The sequence below is a fragment of the Apis laboriosa genome, unplaced genomic scaffold (genome assembly GCF_014066325.1).
Source record: "Apis laboriosa isolate Shangri-la unplaced genomic scaffold, ASM1406632v1 scaffold14686_cov152, whole genome shotgun sequence".
In the NCBI taxonomy this organism is placed as follows: domain Eukaryota; kingdom Metazoa; phylum Arthropoda; class Insecta; order Hymenoptera; family Apidae; genus Apis; species Apis laboriosa.
In genome coordinates, this window is record NW_025221692.1 from 828,716 (window position 1) to 855,696 (window position 26,981).

Here is a 26,981-nt window from a genome sequence, read left to right on the forward strand (position 1 = left end):
CGGATTCGGAGTCAGTTGCTCTCCGGCGTTCGCGGTGGAACGTCGTTGCGCCAGCCTCGTCTCTTCGTTTCTTGCTCGTAACGTTCCGTTTCACATGTAGTTTCTCACGAGGGTCGAAGTCCGCTGTAAACGGAGGCGTCACGCGTTGGTGGATTCGAAGGACGATCGTATACGCAGACGAGTGATCGGGGGAATGCAGTGTCGATAAGTGGTTATGCCGAGTTTATTCGCGGAAAAAAGAAACGAGGCGGATTATCGTTTCCCTCGTTCGGTGGTGGTCGAGTGGTGAGATCCCTGGCGACGGGGCGGCGATACGCACGAGATTGAACGTTCCTGTTCTTTTCTCTTCTTTCTTCCTCCCCCTCGTCTGTGACACGGAAGAAGAAAAACGGGGGGAAACGGGGTGTCGTATCACGCTCCAGAATCGACTGCTCGTACACCGCGGGAAATGGTGTTGTGATAGAGTGACTATGAGTGCGTGACGACGGCAACGCTTACGATCTGTGGACGACTGGCTCACGCGACGAGAGGAGAGTCGGTGTTTAGAATTCGACCCCGTGTCTGTGCTCGTACGTGCGTGCGTGCGTGCGTGCGCGCGTGAAGGAAAGGAACGACAATTGGTCGGAATGGAGGCGACACGGGTTGGTTTGGTGCTGCTGGGGATCGTCTGGTCCCTGTTGCTGAACGCGGGCCCGATACACGGGCGCAGCATCACGAGCCTCGAGGCACCGAGCGGGTGCGAGTGGAAAAAGGACGGAGAGGACGGAGAAAAAGCTCTGGCCTGTAGGGTTAGGACTATCGCCAACGTGCCCAGCCTAATTGGCAATCTCTCGGCCATTCAAGTGGACTCGATCGGTTCTTTGGCCTTGGAATGCAGCGACGTGTTGTTCTTCGAGAGCCAGATAGACGGGCCGCACGGATTCTTCTCCCCCCTGCCCCGCTTGGAGAAGCTTCGCGTTGATTATTGCAAGATCCGCTATCTTCCAGCCGGTGTTTTCGCGTCCGCGCACAATTTGCGCGCTTTGTCGTTGATCACGCACAACGGCGACTGGTCGGCGATGAGTTTGGAGCTTCACAGGGATTCGTTGCGCGGCCTCGCGCATCTCCAACACCTCGATCTGGCCGACAACAATCTGTGGACGCTCCCGGCCGAGCTGCTCTGCCCGGTGCAGAGCCTCGCCACGTTGAATCTGACGCGCAACAAGTTACAGGACATCGTTTCCCTGGGATTCTCCGACACGGCCGAATCGTGCACCCCCAATCTCGAGGTGTTGGATCTGAGCAACAACGACCTGACCACGATCCACGATCGAGCGCTCAGCAATCTGCGCAGCCTGACCGTGTTGAAGCTCCAAGAGAACGCGATCAACGCGGTCGGCGATCACGCCCTGGCCGGTTTAACGGCGTTGCACTCCCTCAACGTGTCGAGCAACCGTCTGGTCGCGTTGCCACCCGAGCTGTTCTCCAAGACGAGGGAACTGAGGGAGCTGATACTCAGCAACAACTCGTTGGCGGTGTTGGCCCCCGGCTTGTTGGACAACCTGGACGAGTTGCAGATATTGGACCTGAGCGGGAACGAGTTGACGAATCGTTGGGTGAACAGGGACACGTTCTCGAGGCTGGTGCGCCTCGTGATCCTCGACCTCTCCCGCAACGCGCTCACCAAGATCGACGGCCACGTGTTGAAAGGATTGTACAGCCTGCAGATATTGAAGCTCGAGCACAACGAGATCGAGACGTTGACGGACGGTTGTTTCGGCTCCCTCACCAATCTGCACATGCTCACCCTGTCCCACAATCGGATCGCGAGATTCGACCCCTCGCACACGATCGGCCTCACCACCCTCAACCAACTCTTCATGGACGCGAACAAAGTGAGAGCCCTTCACCGTCACGTGTTCGACAATCTGACCGGCCTCCAAGATCTCTCGCTTAGGGGAAATTATCTGACCGAGATCCCGTACGCGGTGCGCGTGCTGCGCTCGTTGAAAACGCTCGACCTCGGGAACAACCACGTGTCCAGAATCGAGAACGACTCGTTCGCCGGTTTGAGCGAGTTGTACGGGTTGGGGCTGGTCGACAACAAGCTCGAGAACGTGTCGCGCGAGGCGTTCGCCGCCCTGCCCGCGTTGCAAGTGTTGAACCTGGCCAACAATTACATCCGTCACGTGGAGCAGAGCGCTTTCGCGGCCAACCCCGTGTTGCGCGCCATACGGTTGGACGGCAACCAGTTGACGGAGATCCGCGGCGCGTTCACCAGCCTCTCCACCCTCGTCTGGCTGAACGTGTCCGACAACAAGCTGCTCTGGTTCGACTACAGCCATCTACCGGCCAGCATAGAATGGCTGGACATACACGCGAATCAGATAAGCGAGCTGGGCAATTATTACTCGGTGAGGAACACGCTTCGCATAAAGATGCTGGACGCGAGTCACAACCAGATCGGGGAGATCGGTGAGGCGAACGTGCCCGACAGCGTGGAGACCCTGTTCCTCAACAACAACAAGATACGCGCGGTCGGGCCGGCCACGTTCTTCCAGAAGAGGAGGCTTCAGAAGGTGGTGTTGTACGGGAACGAGATAAGGAGTCTGGACGTCGCCGCGATATCCCTGCAAACGGTGGCCGACGACGCCGAGCTGCCCCAATTCTACATAGGCGACAACCCGATTCTGTGCAACTGCACGATGGAGTGGTTGCCGAGGATCAACGAGATGGCGGCGCGTCTACGCCAGCACCCCCGTGTCATGGACCTCGACTCGGTCACGTGCGAGATGGTGCACGCCCGCGCCACCCCCCGAAGACCGTTGCTCTCGTTGAAGTCGAAGGACTTCCTGTGCCGTTACGAGGCCCATTGTTTCGCCCTGTGCCACTGTTGCGACTTCGACGCGTGCGACTGCGAGATGACCTGCCCGGACAATTGCTCGTGCTACCACGACCACAGCTGGTCGAGCAACGTGGTCGACTGCTCGAACGCAGGCTACAACCACGTCCCGGAGAGGATCCCCATGGACGCGACCGAGATATACCTGGACGGGAACGAGTTGGGCGAGCTGGGCAGCCACGTGTTCATCGGCAAACGCCGCCTCGAGGTTCTCTACCTGAACAACAGCGGGATATCCGGGATTCACAACTTCACGTTCAACGGGGTGGGCGCGTTGCGCGTCCTCCACCTCGAGGACAACGCGCTGCGGGAGCTGCGGGGCTTCGAGTTCGACCAGTTGGAGAGGATGTCCGAGCTGTACCTGGACCACAACGCGATCGCTACCGTGGGCAACACCACGTTCAAGAAGATGAGGAACCTCGAGGTGTTGAGGTTGGACAGCAATCGCATCGTCAACTTTCGGCCGTGGGAAGCGTTGCCGAGCGTGGGGGACAGCACGAGGACGGTGGTCGCGTTGGAGGGGAACGCGTGGAGCTGCGAGTGCGGGAACGCGGCCAAACTGCGCGGCTGGTTGGCCGAGCATCGAGGCGACCCCGAGAAGATGTACTGCCGCGACGGGGTCGAGACCCTGGCCCAGGCCATGAAGCGCTGCGGCGACCCGTCCACGGAGGCCGTGAGCCGTGGAATCCAGGAGATCCCTCTCCTCGGCGGCAACCTGGTCCCGCTCCTGGCGGGCGCGCTGGTCGCCGTCATCGCCATCTCCCTCTTCGTAGCCCTCGCGTTCGCGTTCCGCCAGGACGTCCGCCTCTGGGCCCACGCTCGCTACGGCCTCCGCCTCGGCAAGATGAGCGCGCCCCCCGACGAGGAGAGGGACAGGCTTTACGACGGTTACGTGGTGTACAGCGAGAGGGACGAGGACTTCGTGTCGAGATTTTTGGCGGCCGAGTTGGAGCAGTCGGGGCTCGCCCTCTGCCTCCACTGGCGGGATTTGCCGCCCGCGAGGGCGCAGGAGGCCGTGCCACCGGCGGCGGCCGCCGCAAGGCGCATAGTCATCATCTTCTCGCCCGTGTTCCTCGCCAACGAGTGGCAGCACGCGGAATTCCGTGGCGCGTTGAGGACCGCTCTCGAGAACATAAGGCCCGGCTCGAGGAAGAGGCGGGTCGTGGTCCTTCTCGCGACCGAGGCGCCCGCCCGCGACCCCGAGTTCCAGTTGCTCCTTCAAACGTGCACCGTGGTCGTGTGGGGCGAGAAGAGGTTCTGGGAGAAGCTGCGCTTCGCCATGCCCGACTCGGTGGGCAAGAGGCGAGACGGTAGCAAGAAGGTGAACGACCGAAATCGGAAACCGGCGCGGTACACGGCCGCCCCCTCGGCCGGCGACGCGTGGACCAAGCCTAATGGCGTTTTGGTCGCGCCGGTGCACGCGCCCACGCCCACGCCCACGCAGTCCACCTATGTGAGCTCGGCGAGCAGCAGGACCGAGGACGAGGACAGCGGCGCGGAGCACCAGCACCAGCACCACAACCAGCACCAGCACGGGGGTTACAGCGCGTTGCACGCGGGGGGCGCGAGGCCCGCGAGCCTCTCCTCGAGGGGCAGCCATCTTTACAGCACGATACCGGAACCACCGGTCCCCACGGCGCCCCCGGGCGAGGTCTTGACGCATCCGGCCAATCCTCGTACTTACTTCGTCTAGTGCGAACGCTCGACGATCGTCCTCCTCCACGCTCGTTCCGCGCCGCCGAGTCGGACGCTGGACTCTGATGGAGAAAGAGAGTGAGAGAGAGAGAGAGAGAGAGATGGTACGTCGTTAGGATATATTTGTACAGTTTCGTTCGTTCGCTCGCGATAGACGACGACGACGACGACGACGACGACGACTCGTCCCGGTCTGTTTGCTCTTCCACTAGAATCGGCTATAGAGGGGATCTTCCCTCGGGTTCTCGTCACGCTCGCCACGGAAACCCGAACGTGGAGGATCGTTTATGCAGCGGGGGAGGGGGTTGGTTATCGCGTCGAGAGTATCGCCTCGCGAGAAAGTGGTTTCCAGGGGACGCGAGGCGATACCCCCCCTTCTCTCCCCCGACAACACTCTTTTCGTTTAATACCAACCGTGATGTTGATCGACGATAAATCGGGAGACGGGTTTACTCGCTACGTTCGTTTCTTCGTAACGTTACGAAGCGCCCTCATCCGCTCGTTATTTTTTTAACTCGTGCTGGGGCAGAGAGAGAGAGAGAGAGAGAGAGAGGGAGAGAGAGAAAAGTGCGCGAACAAGAAAAAGCATTTTGGCGATAACTTGGCGGTCGACGAGAATCTTCTTTAGAATCTAAGATGAAATAAACTTAGAATGATGAAATAAAGAAAGAAGGAATAAACCGCAAGGATGATTGAAAGTGGATCACGCGAATGTTCTTCTTAGTTGTTGCACATCGGATACGCTTCGAATTCGTGTTCGAGCATCTTGTGTTCGAGGAAGGAAGAGTTCGAATCTCTCGAAAAATCCGTCACCGGGGCTTTTTTGCGATGTCGAGAGTTTCGATCGCGCTTGAAAAATAACTCTGCCGGCCTCCTCGCACGAGCGTCCTCGTCGATTTCACCGCGACCGCACACCTCGATCGATCGATCGCGAATTTTCGCCTTCTCTCTCTCTCACTCTCTATCTCTCTCTGTCCTCTCCTCCTTTTTCTTTCGGCGAACCAACCAACGGCAACGATCGTTATATTTATTTTCCATTCGTTCAACGATTTGACAAGTCTCGAGCGATTTGTTCCACGATTCTCGAATCGCGTTGCGCGTCCGATTTTGACGGGAGAATGAAAAAGATCGACCGCGTGACGATTTCGTCTCCTTTTCTTTTTCTTTTACCCCTTTTTTAAACAGGCATGTGATACATGTATGATTTTCGTTTATCTCGTGAATTTATATCGGCGTTGTTGTCTCTCCTCGTATTTTTTTTATTTTCTCGAAATAGTTAGAAGACACTTTTGACGCATTTATTGTTATTATTATTATTTTTACTATTCGAAAGACGAACGAAAAAATTCGCGATATATTTCTTTCCTTTTCTATTTAATATACGCATGATTGCTTCGTCATCTACGGAATCGTTCTCTCCGAAAAAATCGATTTTCTATTTTTCTCGAACACAATCGTAACGGGATTACGGGATGGATTAATATATAGTTCAAAGATTCCTATTTCTTGTACCGAGCATAACAAATCTCTTCGCGCGAAACGTGAAACGTAATCCACCTCGTTCTCGTTGAACCGAAAAAGAAACCGAGAAAAGAGAGACAGAAATAGAGAGAGAGAAGGAAAGACATATTTCTAAAAAAAAAAAAAAAAGAAAACAGCGGAATATTTGATTCGAAATTAATTTTTATTTCCCCAAGACCGTTCGTTTACCTTGAACGATCGAGCGTTTTCCCCCTCCCCTTCTTTCAAGGCGGAATTTTATATTTTTCCACGACAGAGAAAACGTTCCGATCGAGGAGCTCGAGGATTCGTCGAAAACCGTTCCAAATCCCCTCCCGTTTCACCGATGATGAGAGAGAAAAGACGAGAACGATACGCGCCGTGCGTGCTCCGAATCCCGAGGCGAGCTCCACTTCGTACTAATATCTTTATATATTATATTTTAATAAATCTTTATATTTTTCTTCTTTTTTCCCCTCCAACCTCGGGAGACGACGCCCGCCTATGGTTCTCATCCCCTTCGTCGTGTTCGTTTGTCAATTCGTTAGCTAGGGATGAAAATGAAATTTAATCGCGAATTACGTGAAAATTGTGACAAAGAGAGAGAGAGAGAGAGAGAGATAAGATAAAGAATATGCGCGCGTGTCTAAGAGAGAATGAGAGAATGTGAGGAAGAAGACGCGTCTTTTAGACGTATACATATACGAACATATATACATACACGCGCATACACACACACACACACACACACACACACACGCGCGTACACACCTCGTTCCTAAGATTCACGACTGTCTTTTTTGGGAAAAAAGCAACGGTCGCCAAACGCTTATTAGTTTGTAAGTGGATGATCCTCCTGTAAATACTGTGTATAATCTAACGTTGTAAATAATTCACGCACACTTTTCGAGCACGTCAAAGTGGCCAGAAACACATGTACCTATATAGGGTTTATAACTGGTCCCCGGGGGAAAAAAAATATCTCGGCCTCTCTCTAAAAAAACTTGCGGATTTATTATTGATTGTATTGTATCGTTGTAAATACGCTCATCGGATCAAACAATATATGTGTATATATATATATATATATATGTGTGTGTGTATATATTATATATATTTATATATACGTATATTGTATTCACGATCTGTTACGTGATTATTAAATTAATTGCCACTTTCCATTTCAGCAAAGAACCATGAGAAATAAACACGTTTGTTTTGTAAAAAAAAAAAAAAAAANAAAAAAGAAAAAAAAAAGAATGAAGAGAAAAAAAAAAAGAAGAAACAAAGAAAGAAATGGACGAGAATATTCTTTTGTTCCTTTGTCACTTATCGTGAGAAATCCGTGTCCGGGTCAGCGAACGCGAACTGGCGAACTCGAAAGTTTTCCATCGAGGAAGCCCGCCCGAAGAAGAACTTTGACGTTCTTCGTGAACTCGTTTTAATTCGCTCGACACTAATAGCTTTCCCTCCCCATCGTCGAATGTGGCTCCTCTTTTCGCCAACTTCCTCCCTTTTCCGATCGCTTCCCCCTTACCCCACTTTCCACCCCTCCCTCCTCTTTCTTCTTTTTTTTTTCAATTTTCTTTCCTTCCTCCCTCCCTTCTTCTCCTTTATCCTTGAACGTCGAAACGCTTATTAATATCTCGATGTATAAATTTTTGTCTTCTTAATTAAAATACCATCGATCGGTGGTATTCAGCCTCGTACGCTTTCACTTTTGCTCGTTCGCAAGATGGATGATCGGGGGTTGTTATTTCGGGTTGGATGAAATTTTTAGTAGAAGCCGCCGAAAAACTTCATCCCTGAGGGGTTGTAAGCGAGAAAGAATCAGTTTCATTCGTCTTCTAAATTGTTATTTAGAATTTTGTACGAAGGAAGCCTCTCCCGTTCGATTCGACTTCCAGTGAAATAACAACAGTCGAACTAAATTATAGAATTTAACGTGGTGGGCATAAAGTTTTAGTTTCGGTTGTGATGGAAGATTGGTACAATCTTCCATCTTTGTAAAATATCTTTTTTATTATTATTATTAGTATTAATTTATAGTATTTTTTTTTATTTATAAAGAAAAATAACAGAAAGAGAATATCACGTTAGCTTAAATATGTATTTCTTCATTTGTGTGATCTTGTTCCTTGTGAAATATTTTCTTTTAACCTAAAGAAGAGGTGCTTTTTATTTATAAAGAGGAATACTTAGGAAATATGGTGTCTTCGTTAAGCGAGTTAACTTTGCATCAAAGCATTTTCTGTAGATTTTTTATCGGTAGATTTTTTATCAATGGAGCGTGCAACCGAGTTGGATTTAGGTCTGGATCAAGATTCGATTATGCTTGATAAATTGAATTTCCTGTAACGATGGTATTTTTCATATTAAACTCGCTCATATTTCGTGGATTATTCTTGACCATAAGTGTTTGGTTTTCGAGAGAGCGTCTCCTTCAGAACGGTTCTTTAAGCTTGAACACAGGAAACGGACCCTCGACGAAGGCGCGAACACTTGAGAACTAGCTAGCTACTTTTTCGAGTGGGCCCTCGAAAGTGCATAAATAGAAAAGATCGGTCGATCGTCGAAAAAAGAAAAAAGAAAAAAAAAAAAAAAAAGAAAGAAAAAAATCACGTTTTCAACGAGGAAAAACTATATCCGTCGATATGTTTATTTATTGCAAATTGAAATTTTGATGGACGCGAACGAAGGAACGAGATTCGATCGAAGATTTATTTATCAAACATTTATCCCACCAATGTATAAACGTTCTCGGTTTAACGATTAGTAACGTCTAATCCAAGTTTAAATCATGCAAATCCTTACTGTTACTCGTACAATATATGCATATAAGAGCTGTTCCATTCCATTGAGGGGGAGCCGTGTTTTATTCAAATTTAAAACACGAAAATCCGCATTATTTCTCCGCTTCATCGTGTCTAATTAATTAATAACAACACCTCGGGCCGTTATTTCTCTTCTGTTCCGTTAAATAACTAATGAACCGTGGAAAAATTGGAATCATCGGTAAAGGGTACAACATCTACAAAATACGATAACCCATTATAACGTGCTCATTTCCTGCCTCCGAGCCATCTTTTTATTTCTGCACGCATATATTGCATAATTAATCCGTTCGAAAATCTGGATCGCCATTGTACTCCCCAATGCGATACAATTACAACAACCTGTGTGAAACAGCGACTAACAACTAACGCATTTTGATTCAAAACCGTACATTCGAAATCCAAGAATATGAGATCCACTTAGTCCAATCATTCCGTCGAACGAAACGAGATCGATCCACGGTTCGGTTGATCGAAACCGTGCCACCTGTTTTTCCACGCGCTGCTGTTAACTAACTCTCCTCCCGATGGCCGACATTTTCTCACGCCCGCGCCAAATAACATTAAACGGGCGAAGAAAGGCTGGAAGAAAGGCTGGAAACGAAGGGAAAGGAAAAGAGGAGAGAAAGAGGGTAAAGAGGAAAGAAGAAGCGAGGGCGGAGGAGGAGGAGAGGAGATAAGCGGGGGACGCGGAATAATTTATCGCATTACCCGTATCGTGGAAAACTGCATCGCTTCTGGCGGGGAATAAAATGTTAAATACGGCGCGTACATGCGCCGAGAACATCTTTATCACCGCGGCCAACTTACCGAACAGACCTTTCCACGCGGGGAGGGGATGATAGCACAGGCCATCCCACACCGTGCGGAGACGTTTAACCCTTGCCAACCGTTCATCATGCTCGCACACGACGCGTGGCTTCTTGGAGGTTTTTTACTCTCAATTGTGTAGACGAGCGTAGTTTCGTGTAGTTTAGTTTTTTATTTTATTCTGTTGAGCGAGGTTGTGTGATTTTTTTTATCGTTATTCCAAAGTTATGCAATAAGAGAAAGGATGATTTTTGTTATGATTGTAAGATGTGTGTACATACGCTCAAAGGGTTTAATAACATCGAATGGAAATAAGAATCGATTTAAAAGTAAAATTTTACTCTCGTACGAAAATGGAAGTATAGAGTCCAATTTCCATAAACATATAAAATTATTCGAGATTGAACGATTAATGAAGTAATCTCAACATAAAAAAAAAAAAAAAAAGAAAGGAAGAAAAACGAAAAGAAAATATCCACGGCACAAGTTATCCATGCAAGAGTTAGATTATATAAAAAAAGGCATCGTTTCGCCAACTGCTACTAAATTTTCGCGCAACGAAATTCTACGCCGCGCCCTAAATATATCACGCATATTTAATTCCATTCACCGCGCTCACGGGAGAGACTTAACCGGTCGACCGCAAGGGTTGCAACCCCTGTGACCACGGAGTAGCCTGAGCCTCGGTATTCAGGAATTTCACGCGCGTTGCGCCGTCAGGTCACGTCCTCGAGCGAGATTCCAGGGCATAAGTTACAGTTTGTAAGAGGATGAGTTTCCCTCCGCCTTTTAAACTGTCGTTCTTTACCACCACTACCATCACCGAACGAAAATCCTTTTTCTACTTTCCTTACGGTAGTAATAGTTTTATCAGCGGTATACGTGCGCACAAGATTCCGTTTCTCGAAAGAAAATCCAGGAGCGGAGAGGGATTAAAGCGCGTGCAAATATTTGGATGGCCGCGGGCAACAACGAATGCTAGAAAAGAGCCGTGGCTGGTTAATGTCATTACGACTTTAGGACGGTCTCGGGCTAAATTACATTTGCCGGCCACCGCGGGCAAATGGAATAATAATAAGAGAACCCTGATATCGGGCGGAAATAGTGGGTCATGTAGACGCGTTTAATAATCAAAGTAACCCGTCCGCGGGACCCGCCCCCACCAAGTGGATCGATAATTTAAGGCTTTTCGGCGGCGACGCTGAAAAATTCAAACCTGCCGCGCAACCGCGCCGATCAACCGACCGACCGTTGGTCGGCAACGTTCGGCTAAGATCGGCCTAACTCGTGCAGTATATATAAATAGGAAAGGATTCTTGACTTGTATCTTATGGGAAATTCTTTGCGCAAAGGACGATGCGAGAATTTTTAATATATTATATTTTGGACGAGGAATTGAACGTATTTCGTTGGAGAGATATTTTCCGAGAGTGGATAAAATAGTTTAACGAATGAAGATAATTTATCATCGGTTTTAACTTAATTAACGATCGTAAGCAAGTGTGGCAACGTGTAAACGTTTCTCGTGTTACCGTTGCAAGTTAAAAAACGAATTAAGTAGTTGGAGAAATAAATTGCTTCTGTTGGAGGATGCGTTGCGTTAAGTAGGTTCTAATTAGGAATGGAAATTAGAACGATCGTCAGAGGGGCTTTTAATCGCTGGGTTGCACAGCACAATTTCTATAGAGAGGTATGCTTTCACGATTCATGAGAAGATACGAACAATGGGCACAGCGTAATTATGGATTAATTAGAGGGAATAAAACATCTGTAATAATCAATGAAATCTAATCCGACCACTCAGACGAATTAATATCGTAATTAAATAATAACTCGTGATATATATATATATATGTAAAAAGAAGAGAAGGAAATATAAATTCAACGCTGTCCCAATTGTTCAAAGTGCATCGACGATTGCTCGATTTTTTTTTTGGATCGCTCTGCCCGACTAATCGAATGGAATTCGTCGTTGAAAATATCGAGGCACCCAATTGAATCTCACTTAATCGCAGAAACAAGCGATTACTCCATTGGAACTCACTTAACGAAGATTGAAGTGGCGTCGAGATTCGAGCAATATTTTTCTTTTTTTTCTTTTTCTTTTTTTTTTCTCTTTTTTTTCCTTTTTTTTTTTNTTTTTTTTTTTTTTTTTTTTTTTGCTTTATCGACGAGAGGGTTGAATTGTTGCGAAAAGTGGATGTGAAACGAGATGAAAAATCTATATCTAGGGATATAAATCTGAAAAGAAGATTTTCACCCACGATTTCACCCACGATATTTCGACGATTTTTGAACGAATTGAAGAGTCCGGTGGCAATTTTGATTCGTTTACACGCATAACGTCGATCGTTAACGAAGAATTTCTCTTTTCATCGCGGCCTCGGACGGCCTGCACGATTGAAAAGAACGTTAAACAAAAAATCGAACCGATCCCGAAATTGGAAACTGATATCCCATCTATCAGTTACAATTTATTTGGTTCGTTATGGAAATTTTTCATCGATGAAAATACTCGTTACTCGTTAAAAAGAATTCTCTTTTTTTTTTTTTTTTTACCTTTACTACTAATATACGCGAACAAAGTTTATTAAAACTTTCTGTTTATCTCTACGAATCTCCAAAAAAAGAAGGGAGGGGAAGGGAGGAAGAGAAAACAATTTAAAAATCCCTCTTAACTCTTCTCGACTACAATCTTAACCATCGAAATTCCCACAATCTCCAAATCTCGTTCCATCCCCCTCCCCCTATCCCCCCCTTCATACGTCTCGTTCAATTTCCAAGAAAAAAGGCAAACCAGCAAACCAACTTCCCCTCTTTCTCCATTCGCGAAATTCGCAGGATAACGAAGATAAACGCGGCCATTTGAAGGGAAGGGTGCGATCCAAACTCCGTCCCAAGGAGCCGATAGCCACGTTGTACGCGACACCCAGCTAACATCTCGGCCGTTATCGTGACACCGGTACACGCCGGTATACGCCACAATTTCCAGCCTCATTTATTTTGGACGAGTTGGTATGCACCAACGTGTATCCTCCTTCTCCTCTCTTTTATTTTCTCCACCCTTTCACTCCCTTTCCTCTCTCTTTCTCTCTCTCTCCCTTTCCTTCCCTTCGTTTCGATTCGAATGGAAGGCGCCGCGGCATCAATCAACTGTCGAACGAGCGCCGGCTAATCGCACACGGCCACGATATCTTGATCGATCGTGAGCGTGCGTAGGGGCGTGTGTTGGAATTAATTAGAACGATGACGTGCCCTCGGTGCTGTGAACGATGGTAGCAGTATCCAGATAGGCTATCTTAAGTGAGCAGTTTCCAGATCCGGGAAGGAGGAGGAAACAAGAAAATTGTTAACCCTCCTCCTCGGATAAAGACAAATTGTGTGCCGCCCGTCGTGAATTTGGCGATTGCACCTCCTCTAGGAGGTGGTCGCGATTATTGATTATCGATACGTTGTCGATGCCCGTGGCACACTCCATGCATCGATGATTTTCATCGTTGGGATATCGTTATATGGATGGTGGAATTTTTTTTTTTTTTTTGTTCGTTCAAGGTTGGCGAGAGGATGTTTGTTGCTGGATTTTATTCTTTTTGGGATGCTGGGGGATTGAAAAGGGATTGAGTTTTTGGTAGGGGCTTTTTTCGAAACTTGAAATTATTCGGTTTGTTTATTTTTTTTTCTTTTCTTTTCGAAGATTCATTTTTTTTATCTTTGTATATAGCTTTGGATATTTTAATGAAATCGATCATCGTCGGATTGATATTATGTTTGAATATTTATGTGATTAATTTTTTTTTTTCTTTTGTTTTTCTCTTTTCTTTTTTATCGGTTTATGCGATTTATTAATGTTATTTATCCACGGTCGTGTTCAATTGGATATGTAAAATATGTTTATTATTCGTAACAGAAGCACGTCATATTGATAAGTTACTACATCAATTTCATAAATGTAAAGGGAATAAATTTGAAAAATAAATAGAGTTTAATAAATAAATAAATAAATAAATAAATTGATCAAATAAAATCTTTATTCCTATACATTTTGCGGAGATTAATATAAATTAAATAAAAGATTAATATAAATGTCTGTACAATTAATAACAAGAAAATGTTTTTCGTAACATTTCGTGAAAATGTTATACATCGTTGAAAAAAAATATTATTTGTTTAAACAATATTAAAAATAATATATCTAGTTAAATATTATTTCAATAATGTTTTTCAAATATTTATTCGTATAATATTAAAATTTACAGAGATATATACAAGCCGACTTTAACAGTACGAACGATATAAACAATCCCCACCACGTGTCTCCTTGAATAATCTCCGAATATACCAGTCTTAATTCGACTTCGAGCGCGATAACATCGAGCTCCGAACCAAAACAAATTGAGAAACTGCGACGAATCTCGAGGTAAGTGCGTAGATATTCCTTTTATTTCTAATATTTTAACTTTTTTATGCAAGCATGTATTTAAAAATTCTCGAAAATTGTTTTCGATCTTCTTAATCTTAGTGGACAGTGCATCGACAATTAATCTCGTTAATAATTAATTCAATATGGAAAAATATACTTTCAGAAAAAATTCTTGAAAACTATTGTCCATAGTAATTTTTTTATTATTGGATACTGCATTGAAAATTATTCTCGTATTGTTACTTCTTAGTTACTTCAATCCATTATCCATTTACGAAAAATATTCTCGAAAGAAATTTTCAAAAATTATCTTCGACAGTAATTTTTCGTTACGTCGATTACTTTCGTATAATTATTTTTTAACGTAGTATCCATTTACGAAAAATACTCTTGAAGATTTTATTCTCGAACATTTTTACTTTAATTTTTACACTTGCAATTTTCTTTCTAAATTTTCTTTTTTCAATAACGTATAATTAATTCAATGTAGTATCTATTTTAATACTTTTAGAAAGAATTCTCGACTGTAATTTTTTATTATTGGACACTCCGTTGAAAATTCTTCTCGTATAGTTACTCTTCAGTCCATTATCCATTTACGAAAAATATTCTCGAAAAAAATTCTCAAAAATTATCTTCGACAGTAATTTTTCGTTACTGGATTACTTTCGTATAATTATTTTTTAACGTAGTATCCATTTCAAATTCTCAAAAATTATCTTCGACAGTAATTTTTCGTTACTAGATTACTTTCGTATAATTATTTTTTAATATAGTAAAAAATAGAATTATATTTCTAATTTTTTTTCTAAATTTTCTTTTTTCAATAACATATATTTAATCAATGCAGTATTTATTTACGAAAAATTTTAAAAAGAATTCTCGATAGTAATTTTTTATTATTGGACACTCCATTGAAAATTCCTCTCGTTATATAGTTACTTTTCAGTCCATTATCCATTTCCAAAAAATATTCTCGAAAGAAATTCTCAAAAATTATCTTTGTAATTTTTTGTTATTAGATTACTTTCGTATAATTATTTTTTAATATAGTAAAAAATAGAGTTCTATTTCTAATTTTTTTCTAAATTTTCTTTTTTCAATAACATATTTAATTCAATGCAGTATCTATTTACGAAAAATTTTAGAAAAAATTCTCGATAGTAATTTTTTTATTATTGGACATTGCATTGAAAATTCCTTTCGTATAGTTACTCTTCAGTCCATTATCCATTTCCAAAAAATATTCTCGAAAGAAATTCTCAGAAATTATCTTTGTAATTTTTCGTTACTGGATTACTTTCGTATAATTATTTTTTAATATAGTAAAAAATAGTGTTATATTTTAATTTTTTTCTAAATTTTTTTTTTTCATTAACGTATATTTAATTCAATGCAGTATCTATTTACGAAAAATTTTAGAAAAAATTCTCGATAGTAATTTTTTATTATTGGACACTCCATTGAAAATTCCTCTCGTTATATAGTTACTCTTCAGTCCATTATCCATTTCCAAAAAATATTCTCGAAATTCTCAAAAATTATCTTTGTAATTTTTCGTTACTGGATTACTTTCGTATAATTATTTTTTAATATAGTGAAAAATAGTGTTATATTTCTAATTTTTTTCTAAATTTTTTTTTTCAATAACGTATATTTAATTCAATGCAGTATTTATTTACGAAAAATTTTAAAAAGAATTCTCGATAGTAATTTTTTTATTATTGGACACTGCATTGAGAATTACTCTCGTGTAATTACTTTTCAATGCAACATCCATTACGAAAAATACTCTCGAGAGTTCTAAAACGTTTTCACTTCAATTTTTGCACTCGTTTTTTCCTGAATATTTTTTTCAATAACTCCCTATTATTTTATTTAAAATTTATCATACTATTTGGAATTAAACGAGCTTTCTTTCGTAACTTTTTAACCCTTTCAACTCTTTTACCCAAACGGGGCTGCAATAACTCCCCCTCCAACTCGATTAATTTTTTTCAAATCAATTTAATTAACTTGAATTTCGACAACCTGCCAATATCACGGTACGGCGCATCATTGACGATAAATTAATATTCCCAAAAATGGCGATCATTAAAACGCTCGACATCAACCGCGATCGATTCTACTAATCTCAAGGATGCGTAATGTATTTTGACAGGATCTCTTCTCGAAGAAGGACAGCCTCGGAGATTCGAGATATTTTTCGAAAGTCATCGTCGCATCACGCGTCTTGAATCATCGAGTTATTCTGTTATTAAGTGGCCATTCTACGACCCTCCTCTCGCATACCTTATTAGGACTGATTACACCATAACGGCCGTCAACTCAATTCCCAGCTGTGATCTTCGTCGCTTCGAAATTCTGACGACTCGTAAAGAAAAAAAAAAAAAAAAAAAAAAAAAGAAAAGAAAAGAGAGAGAAGAAAGTGCAGCGTAACAGGCAGAATAGAAGGGAGGGGAAGGGTGGATCTTATCGTGTTTTCGAACGAAAGGTGTGAAACGTTTGTCCCATGGAAGGTGTCATCCATGTTCCGTGTATGTTGGAAGCCGGATTATCGGGGCACCGTTTAACCGATTATCCGTGCCTCATTTATCTGAATGCCTCGAAAAACGTGTTTATGTGTGCGATAGGGATGGAGGAGATGGCTGCTTCTTCTCGAAAGGTAAGAGCTTCGGATTGAGATTCGGGTTTTTTCATTGGCGTGGTGTTGAAAATGCACGTGGTGTTCGGTATTCGAAATCATTTCGACTCTTATTGAGTAATTTTTTCAGATTCAGCTATCTTAAGATTTAAAAAAATTTTTCACATTTGCTAACTTTTAATAAATCTGGCGAATTATCTTTAACTTAAATTAACGAAGAATTTTTATTTTTTCGAAAGATTTAAATTAGATTATTTTTCAGATCTAAAAATAGTACATTATCACATTCACGAATTAAATTACGAGGCGAGACTGTAAAATTGATCGCGTTATTTAAATTATATTACAAAACGTACATAACGTGTATACATTTCCAAAACAATTTGTGTTACTCGTTATATACGCGAATATATTAGTTATACACGCTAGTTATTCGTTACATTAGCAGGATGCGAAACGGTAAATAACTCCATGGGAATAATTACAATAAAAGGGAAACGAGTACACAAACTGAATCCTCAAGAGGATCGTACAATTACAAAATGCATTCGACGTAACGCAGTGTGTAAAACGCTCTTTATTCTCGAGCCTCCCGCTGCGGATCGGGTCCATCGAGACCGCATTAATCTTCCCTTGAATAACAAGTTTTTGCGCGGTTTTAAACGTGTAACAATTCTCATCAATCCCTCGAAAAAGTTCCCGTGAAAAATTCGCAATCTCATCCCGCTCTCGGTGACTATGAACGATCGAATCGAATGGAAATACTTGCTCGATATAAGGGGCCTTCCTTCGAGGAGGGGAGAAAATAATCGAAACGAGCACGTTGTTATCGCGTTTAATTCGGTGAAAGCATTTTCCTCGATCGATTGTACGATAAATATTACGGTAAATATTAAGTAGGCCTCGGGTGACGCAATGAAAGTTCGGAGATAAAAAAAATTCGATAGCAACTCTCGAATCTGTTCAACGTGTTTCGAAGAGGGGTGCACGGGAGAGGAAAAAATCGATATTGAATATAAATAGGAGATATGTCGCGATTTTAATAACGGGTGCCAATTTTAATGTTAGGTTTCATTAAATAATTGTCAAAATTTTTAGATTAAACTTATTTTTATTAAGATTAGATTTTTAGGGGATGTATTATTATGCTTCAACACGAGCAAAATTTCAATCACCCTGATCGAACGATAATTCATTTAACGCGTATCGATATATTCACACGAATGCTAATGCATTATGATTAGACATCTGTCAATATTTTTTTCGCCCTTCCAAACGATCGCATTGAATATTTGAATATTTCGGGAGGGGTTGACCGAAATTAGGTCGTATTTCACGCGGAAATAATTTGGTTAATAATTAGAAAACGACGGCCATGATTCGATTTTACTTTAATACACCAATGATGATTGGTTTTAATATTCAATCGGGACACGAATCAAAAGGGTCCATTTTTTTTTTTTAAAGCGTTACAAACGGATATTTCGTTATAGTATTTTTTTTTTTTTTCATAAGTGGGTAAGTGCTTTCATAAAGCAATTGCAATTTATTATCCTTTTGGTAGAAATATTTCACCAGGGAGATAATCGTCTCGCATTTCCCTGATTTTTTAATACTTTTCTTTGTTGATGGCGTTATATAATCGCGGGGATTCTGGATTTTGCATATGTATATATGTAAGGTGTTTCGTTATTCGAGTAATTTCTCTTGAAAAAGTAAATTGAACAAGAGGAATAGAATTTTTTCGTGTAAAAGTTTGGAAATTTTTCAAGCTTTTTCAAGCAATTCGTTGAAATTCACTGATTAATTTTCCAAATTTTTTTGATCTCATCGTTTCGTATCTTTTGTCAGAACGAGAAATAGCGTTTGGAAAAACCTTGGAAAATAACTTGATTTACACGAAAACGAAACCTCGTAGTAAATAAATATTCTTTCTTTTCGATCTACTTCTTTATTAGAAATCATCCCTTATTCAACGCGTGTCATGAATAATGGAACACCCCGTACACCTGTGTGTACGCGAGCATACGTTGAAGGGAATAGAGGGAGCGTTAATAAAGATGAGTGACGACGTTTAATTAGTATTATTAGGAATATAGACGCGTTAATCGAGAGAGCAGTCGAAATGTTACGAGGATTCGAACAGGGAAACTGTTAAAACGTGACAGATTATATATTTCCTTTGATTCGCTATTTAAAAAGATCTCGTAGATTTTGATTAACCTGTGGATCCCTCTCTATCTCCAAAATTCCTTCTGACCAAAAAGCCTTCTTCGAAACAAGCCTTCATTTCACAAGATAGAATCGTTATCGCGAGATCGAGCGAAAAATTTCTTAGAATCATCAAAAAAAAAAAAAAAAAAAAACTCGACAAAAGAATCAAGCTGGTAAAAAAATTCCCATTGAAAGTTCGTTTCTCCCTTTTTAAAAATTGCACTCGATGAACGATTAAACGAAGAAGAAAGAGAGAAAGAAAGAAAGAAAGAAAGAAAGGAAGGAAGGAAGAACGGTGACCGAGAGAGAAGAAAGATGAGTAAAACAAGGGAAGAAAAGGAGAGGAAAGATCGAGGAGGGGAGAAGGAAAAACGGTGACGACGGTGCTTAATTCGCAGGAAGGCCACTTATTAGCCGTAGACGCCTTCCATCGTCGGAGTGCACTCGTGAATGTCGCGACTATCGTTCCAATTGTCGAAGACAAAGGGGCGGCGAAGGGGTGGAGGTAAAGGGCGCGCGCTTCGATGCTCTTGGAATGAAACGGACCATTTGGCAAGGGTGAGAGGAGGGCGAAGGGGATAAATATGCAAGAGCGCCCCTGGGCTCGAGAGGAAGGGGAGAAGGTTGGATGTGTACAGGGTGGCACGTAACAGGGCGATATGAACGTGTGGCGGTAAGAGTAACGTGGGAAACGTTAAAGTAAAATTTATCATCAATTTCTGCGAGAAAATGTTCGAATGTTCAAGTGGAATAATTAATTAAGGGAAGGGTCTAAGGTAGAATCTGTCCACGCGTGGAAAACGAAACAACTTTTATTTTTAATTAATTAGTTTTCGAGAAGATTTAATTCGTGATTAAATTATCCACGCGTGGATAAAAATTTACAATTCGTTTCCCGTTCCAACCAGAAATTGTCACCGATTTCATCACTTGAAAATATTTTCAAACTTGAAATATTCGCAAATTCGTACGAAATTTTCTTCAACTCGTCTCCTTCAAATTACACACTCGATCAATTGTCATCAATTACATGACGTCCTGTACAAACGTAGAATGGAAACAGAAGACGAAACTAACTTCGAGAGGTTTTGTGCTCCCTGAACAGTTGTGTTATTCCAGGCGACTACTAACTTTCCCCCTTCCCTTCCGCACGCGAAAATATTACATTCTTCGAGATTCAGAGGGGGTTGAAAAAGGAGGAGAGGGGGATGGAAATTTGGAGCGAAATTTCCTTCGATACCCAACTCTAATTTATTATCGGCGAATTGCGAATAATGGAAGAGGGGGGAGAGAGGAGGCTTCAATTATATCTCGGGGGAGGGAGAGTTTGAAAAGCTTGTAAATACGAAATTTTCGGGGGGCGAGAGGGGTGAGGTATGACGTTATTTCGCGAAAATTCCGTGAAATTATCGTGCAATTTGGTGGAATTTGGCGAGGGCGCATCCTGGGAAAACGATGGGAAGGGGGATGGAAATTCTTAACGTGCCGTCGTAAGAACACGTATCGTTTTCAATATCGCGAATCGTCGATCGTTTTTCATTTGACCGTGCCGCTGGACATGTAATATCCCGTCCCTCGATAATTAAATTTCCTTGGAAATTATCGAATATGGATAATAGAATGGAGGGGGGAATTCGAGGAAGGGTTGGAAGGAAATAAACTCAGCCTGGGGCACGGGTAGATTGCTCGTGGATAGCTCGGAAAAATTCTATATTCGGTTATCTTCGAGAAATATTCGAGACTTCCCTCTTTTTCTCTTCTATTCTTCTTTGATTCCGTTTGTTAAAAATTTTATTTTCTTCCAACCAGATTATCTTGCGATTTTGAACAATTAATCATCATAAACCGCTTCGCATAAAATCGAGCATTCCTGTAAATCTTGTGACCAAACTTTCGAAAAGATCCATCCAATTCGATCTTCGCGGAAATAAGAAGCAAAAGGAAAAAATTAAAAAACTGATGAAAGCACAGATGAAGGAGTATTCGATGGAAGATTCCAATGGAAAACTCTAAAAACAAAGCATCGCTTCGAATAAATTGGGAACGATAAATTCTGATGTCCAATGAAATCGGCGAAATTCCATTTGCGGCCGGGGACAAGGAAGCGCGTGTAAAAGCGGAGAGAAAAAAGGCCGGTTGCGCGGAGGATCCTCCACTCTCGAGGAGGAGGATCCTCGTGAAGTGAATGGAAGCCGAAAAGCCGGGTGGCGGCGCAAACCCCTATAACCCCGTGTCTAATCCGAGTTCGTCTCGCCCGCTCACGGGCCATCTCCCACGGAGTTTGTCCTTTTGCCCGTTCATAGCAAGAGCAGACAGAAGAGATTCGAGTCACCGGCAGATCGGTGGAGCAGTCAGTTTCCAGGATCGAACGTTTCCTTGCGATCGAACAGCTGCTCTTCTTCCACCACTCGTTCAACCCCTTGTCTTCTTGCTCATACTCTCCCCTACTTTTCAATTCTTCCTATTTTCCTTCGTACAAATATTCTCGTAGGAGAACAGTGATAATGCATGGAATTACAATATTCTCGAAGTTTAACCGGTTGATAATGGAACGTTGTAGAATTGATTTTTTTGTATTATTAAAATCTTCCGTTATTGTTATATATATGTTATATATATTATTTATTGTTATATATATTAATTTTGTTACATCGATTCCAATAGAAATTAAATTGATACTCGATTAAATGTATTGCATTCTTTCTGTACTGTTCTAATTATCGTCGCAATGTTGCAGCAGTATTACGAACTTTTCCAACGCCAGAAAATTCCCTCTTCGATCGACATTTCCAACTCGACTTCCAAACGCTTTCGCTTGTATATTGTACGTTTTATATATACAGGTTGTGACACTGTCAAAACCTCGCGCTATTACAAATTCCTCGGTGTTATCGGAGAACGAGGAGCAAACAAGTTCCTTCTCTTCCGCGTTCCACGCGAATTTCCGCGAAAAATTTCCTTTACTCGAGGAACGAGCCTGGTGGAGGTCGGCCACGTTTAATCGGCTTCTCGATTTCATTAGCTGGAGGCGCGCGATTCCCCGACGAGGGAATACGACGACCGACGTCCTCTCCTCCTCGACTCGAAGGTTTTTGTCCTCGAAAGGCAGGGTCCTCCCCGCAAAAATGTATTCCCGGGCACGTTTTCTATCCGAGAATTTTCGAACTGGGTGGAGGGGAGGGAGGAGAGAAGGTCTTTCTAATAAGACTGTCCTTTAATAAGCGATCTGGCGTGCCATCTAATTTGCGTTATCAGGCCCGTCTCGTTAGCAGTTGTGCTCCCCCTCCCTTCCTCCCCCTTGCCCTCGTGGAATAATTAAAACCCTGCGACGTGACGCGATGAAACGCGGAATCTCTGTCTCACGAATAGTCTGTTGGGAACAGGGCTGTTGCGAAGTGTTTGAGAAGGGAGGATATGGAAACAGTCACTTCGAGTAAGAATAATAATAATTAAAAAAAGGAGGAAAGAATTGAAGAATATCAACGAAATCGACGCGAATCTGTCTTCTTTTTAGGTTAGGAGGAGAGGAAGTGTAGGAAGAGACTTTTTCATCTCGTTTTTATCACTCGATCGCACACGTATTCGAGAATGGATCGATATTCGTTTGGATCTTTAGTGTTTTAAAATAGTATTTTTCACTTTTCTCTTATTTATCGAATTCTCTTCAGTTTTTTTGGAATTTACCTTATTTTGCCGGTAATTTCTTTTCAAAATTTACGTGCAATGCAAATTTTTTAATTTTCGACGTTTGATTGCGACGAGAAAGATCTTTAGTATCTCCTAGTATTGTAAAATAATTTTCTTCAGTTTCGAAATTTACTATTCTTTGTCCTGCCGTATTTCTTCTCCAAATTTTCGAGGATATGCAATGCAAGTTTTTTAATTTTCGATGTTTGATTGCGACGAGGAAGATTTTTAGTATCTCCTAGTGTTGTAAAATAATAATTCTCCTCAAAAAATTTCAAAATTTACCTATTCCTCGTCCTGTCGCATTTCTTCTCCAAATTTTCGAGGAATCGTGCAATGCAAGTTTTTTAATTTTCAACGTTTGATTATAAAATAATAATTCTCTTCAGTTTCGAAATTTACCTATTCCTCATCCTGCATTTCTTCTCCAAATTTTCGAGGAATCGTGCAACGCAAGTTTTTTAATTTTCAACGTTTGATTATGAAATAATAATTTTCTTCAGTTTCGAAATTTACCTATTCTCCTCGTCCTAATGCAAGTTTTTTAATTTTCGATGTTTGATTGCGATGAGGAAGATCTTTAATATTTTCTAGTATTGTAAAATAATAATTCTCTTCAGTTTCGAAATTTACCTATTCCTCATCCTGCATTTCTTCTCCAAATTTTCGAGGAATCGTGCAACGTAAGTTTTTATCAATTTTCGGGCCATTCGGTTGCGACGAGAAAGATTTCGAAATCGCAGCTTTCGCGAACGCGCACAGTCACTGTATGGGAAAAACGTGGAACGATTCGTCAGGGATCGAAGGGAACACGTGTTCCTCTCCGTGACCAATTTAACCGGATACCGGAGGCTTGCGTAGGCCTACGCTTCCACGAACCACCACCCTCTTATCCACCCGGTAGCGTGAAGGAAGGAACGTCAGTTGCACGCATGCATCTGGATCATTGTCGGCCTTAGAAGGCCTGCGGAGGTGGAAATCGCTTCGAAATTCGGGCACCGTGACAGCGTTTCGTCGGCCAGCAACATCCACTAGGGATGGAACGGATCCACCTATTCAAGTTCCACGCTTTGGCTCGACACGCTGGATAAGCGAAGGGAACGTGGGTTTTTTTTTTTTTTTTTGAGATTCTTTTTAGAGGATTCTATTGGACGCTTCGTAAAATCTAGATTTTTTTTTGGTATTGAATTTTTTTTTTTTTTTTTAATTATCAGTTACGAATAAAATTGTTTTTACGAATTTTATTTCGCAAGTTGATTCGAGATAAAAATGTAGAGGGGGTTTCTCAGAAGAAGGGATCGATAAGTTGATCATTCGATAAGTAAGAAAATAATCGTGAGAGGAGAGGATAGAATAATAATTTAAGAACATTTGGCGGAAAATTAATAAAACCACTTTCGCACGGTTAATCTCATCCAAACGTGTGAAAATGAATTAAGCACACCCTGGAATTTCCATTTTCCGGCCAAATTACACGCGCAGGAACGAGCATCATACCTGTTTAACCAGAATTACGTCGTAGCCACCTAACAATTCATTTCCCCCTCCCACAAAACCTACAATCTGAACACAACCTCTTCGGTTAACCGTATCAGATCAACACGATAAAACACGCGATACACACACAAGGTGGAAAACAATCGCCTCTCTTCCAGATCACATTTCGATAAATCGCACTATCTGGTGAGAAACACCACATATTCTGTCCATATTCTGTCCAACTTTCAATTATTCCGTCCAAAAAGCGTGGTGTGTGTATCGTCCCGATGGACGATCGCGTGATGAAACACTCGACTTTCGTAAACACCGAGCCCCCCTCCAACCATTTCCTTCGGTCGTTCAGCCTTTGATTTAATGGAGTTTAAATGGATAGGGGTGGATCCATCCGGGTGGTCCCGTCCAAAGATTTCGATTCAATTATTTCGACGATGCGTTCGATTCCCTTTTGAAATGTGGAACGATAACACTTCTCCTCTCCCGTTTGAACGAGTATTTTTTTTTTCTTTTTTTTTTTACGATAAGAGANTTTTTCTTTTTTTTTTTTTACGATAAGAGAGAATACGTTGGCGACATCGATCATGACGATCGTTGATCCATTGTTATCTTGGAAACGGATTCGGTGCGATTCAAACGGGAGTCTGTTTCAGATAAAAAATAAATTTTACGCATTTTATTCAATGATACGATGAAAAATGAGAATTTCGCAGGCTATTTTGTAACGAAGTAAATTCGATTCCTCTTTTTACGAATCTTATACGTACGTAATCGTACTTTAAATTAAGAATTACGTTTCTCGCAGAGAGAAATTAATCGAAGTCGGAAATCGAAACGAGGATTAAAGAGAGAGAGAGAAAGAGAAAAAGGACGATTTCTAGACGAGCAGTTTCGCGATTAAAAACGACAGATTTGTCTCCTTGTAACGGGAGGAAAACGTGTCGCCACGTTTGGAGTTGGAGCTCGTGTTTCCCATAGTTTATGAAAAATCGCGCGTCGGCAAGCCGATTTAATTAAGACGCCCTGTGAAACGAAGCTGGAATATAATGTCACGACGAATCCGCGTCGAGAATTATTAACAGGTTTAACCCGCGCCACGTGGGACGCACCCGTGCCTCCTCTCTCTCTCTCTCTCTCTCTCTTTTTCTCTCCTTTCATTGTATTCTCCCCTCGCAATCACACGCTTTTCCTATTCGAAACAATCTCGTGGAATAATGTTTGGAAAGTTGGCGGATGTTGTTCAACCGTTTGTCGAAATATATATCGTGTTCGTGGAAGATGTAGTAAACTCGGTGTTCGACGATTCGAGATTGGATATTATTTTGATCATATTCGATATTATTTATTCTTTTCTTTTTTAATATTTTGAATCTAAAGGGGGAGGGGATAAAAAAGGAGAATTTTTTGCAAGTTTGAATTTTAAATATCCGGTCGAGCGATATTGAGTCGTTTCTCACTTAAATTTGCGTGTTCGAGGTTATTGTATGTTGAATGAAATATGTACAGAGGTATTTTTTTTTTCCCCCCCTTTTTTTAATTAAATTACACCGCGTTTGGGAAAAATGCTTGCTTGGATTCGATCGATTTTTAAATTCGAATTTTTTCCGATTTATCGTTGGAAAAAATTAAAATGTTAAGGAACGTCGATTAATTTATGGAACGAATAATGAATGCGTAAGTAAGATGCGCAAGAGATATTTTGACGTGCTACAACACCCAATTTGTATATAAAGAAGAGCGGGGAGAAAGGGGGAGGGGGGGGAGTATTCCCTCTCAGAAACTGTGAATCTTTCATTAGATTCCGAGCATCTTCCTTATTAAAGGGTTGAGAAAACTTTCTGGTAAACTTAACTGTGTACACGTCTGTGTGTAAGAAGAGGTTGGAACTTCCTCTTCCGTAATGGAAAAAGAAAAAGAAAAAAACGAAAAAGAAAGGGAGAGAATAGAAAAAAAGAAAGTAGACAAGGCAGAATGTTGTTGTTCAATATTTTAACGAGCGTTCCGTCGAAAAGGGTTTTTCCTCCTTCGCGTATCCTTGTTGACGAGATCAACAGTTGAAAGTTGAAAGTGGATGTGGCTGCTCGCACAGGTGTTGGACACAGTTACAAGGAAAATCCGTGTAACGCAGGGGAACGTGCCATGTTTACCTGAGCCACTTGATTAGAATTGAACGACCATCTCTCTCTCTCTCTCTCTCTCTCTCTCTTCCTCTCTCTCTTTGTATACAAAACAGCAAATTGGAAACGTTGATCGTGTTCTAAAGCGGTAACAACGCGAGGTAAAATTAGCGTGAACGAGTTTCGTTTCGCGAGATATCGATAAATCAAACATCACGTTCTCCCTGTTTTACACCCTTATTTTTTAAAGGAAGATTGTTGAAGATTGTTGAAGATTCTTGAATTCGTTTCTTATGGAGGAAATCTTGGCAGATTTTATGACGAATCTTCAAATTTAGAGAATATTGTTTATTGTTAATCGAAATATTCGTGAAGTTTTCTAGAAGAAATTGTATTTAATTATTTAATTATCATCGTGCGGAAAGTATATCGTAGAAAATTTATCACTTAAAATATATTAAATTTGCAGTGATAAAAATCACGGTAACGAAAGAACGAAGATCTTTTTTGTGATATAACGTTTCGAGATCCTCGATCAATCCAACTTTCGCGAGTAACGATGTATGAGGGCACGATATAAAAGATTTAGAGGGGTCAGATGCACTATTGTTGGAAGTTTAGCGAATGATAGATGAAGTGTCAGCTGAGAAGGGTGGCCACTTAAGTCGCTTAAGTCATGAGAAAT

At 41.9% G+C, this 26,981-nt stretch overlaps 1 protein-coding gene and 1 long non-coding RNA gene across 2 annotated transcripts in view; both read left to right on the top strand.

Annotated features, from left to right (window-relative positions):
- The window catches only part of LOC122710412, a 59,348-nt gene extending 41,105 nt beyond the window's left edge, over window positions 1–18,243 (top strand). The window contains exons 2-3 of the long non-coding RNA XR_006345929.1: window positions 13,977–14,137; window positions 16,302–18,243. This is a non-coding gene — a long non-coding RNA (uncharacterized LOC122710412). The remainder of the gene's footprint in view (window positions 1–13,976; window positions 14,138–16,301) is intronic.
- Window positions 39–7,256, top strand: LOC122710410 (toll-like receptor Tollo). The gene has a single exon (XM_043928253.1). It carries the CDS (start codon window positions 627–629, stop codon window positions 4,572–4,574), a length of 3,948 nt encoding a protein of 1,315 aa, XP_043784188.1. The 5' UTR covers window positions 39–626; the 3' UTR covers window positions 4,575–7,256.
- Window positions 18,244–26,981: the final 8,738 nt, after the last annotated feature.

Excerpts from the sequence above, each read along its gene's own strand:
- LOC122710410 (XM_043928253.1), top strand. The coding sequence starts at position 627 with ATGGAGGCGACACGGGTTGGTTTGGTGCTGCTGGGGATCGTCTGGTCC.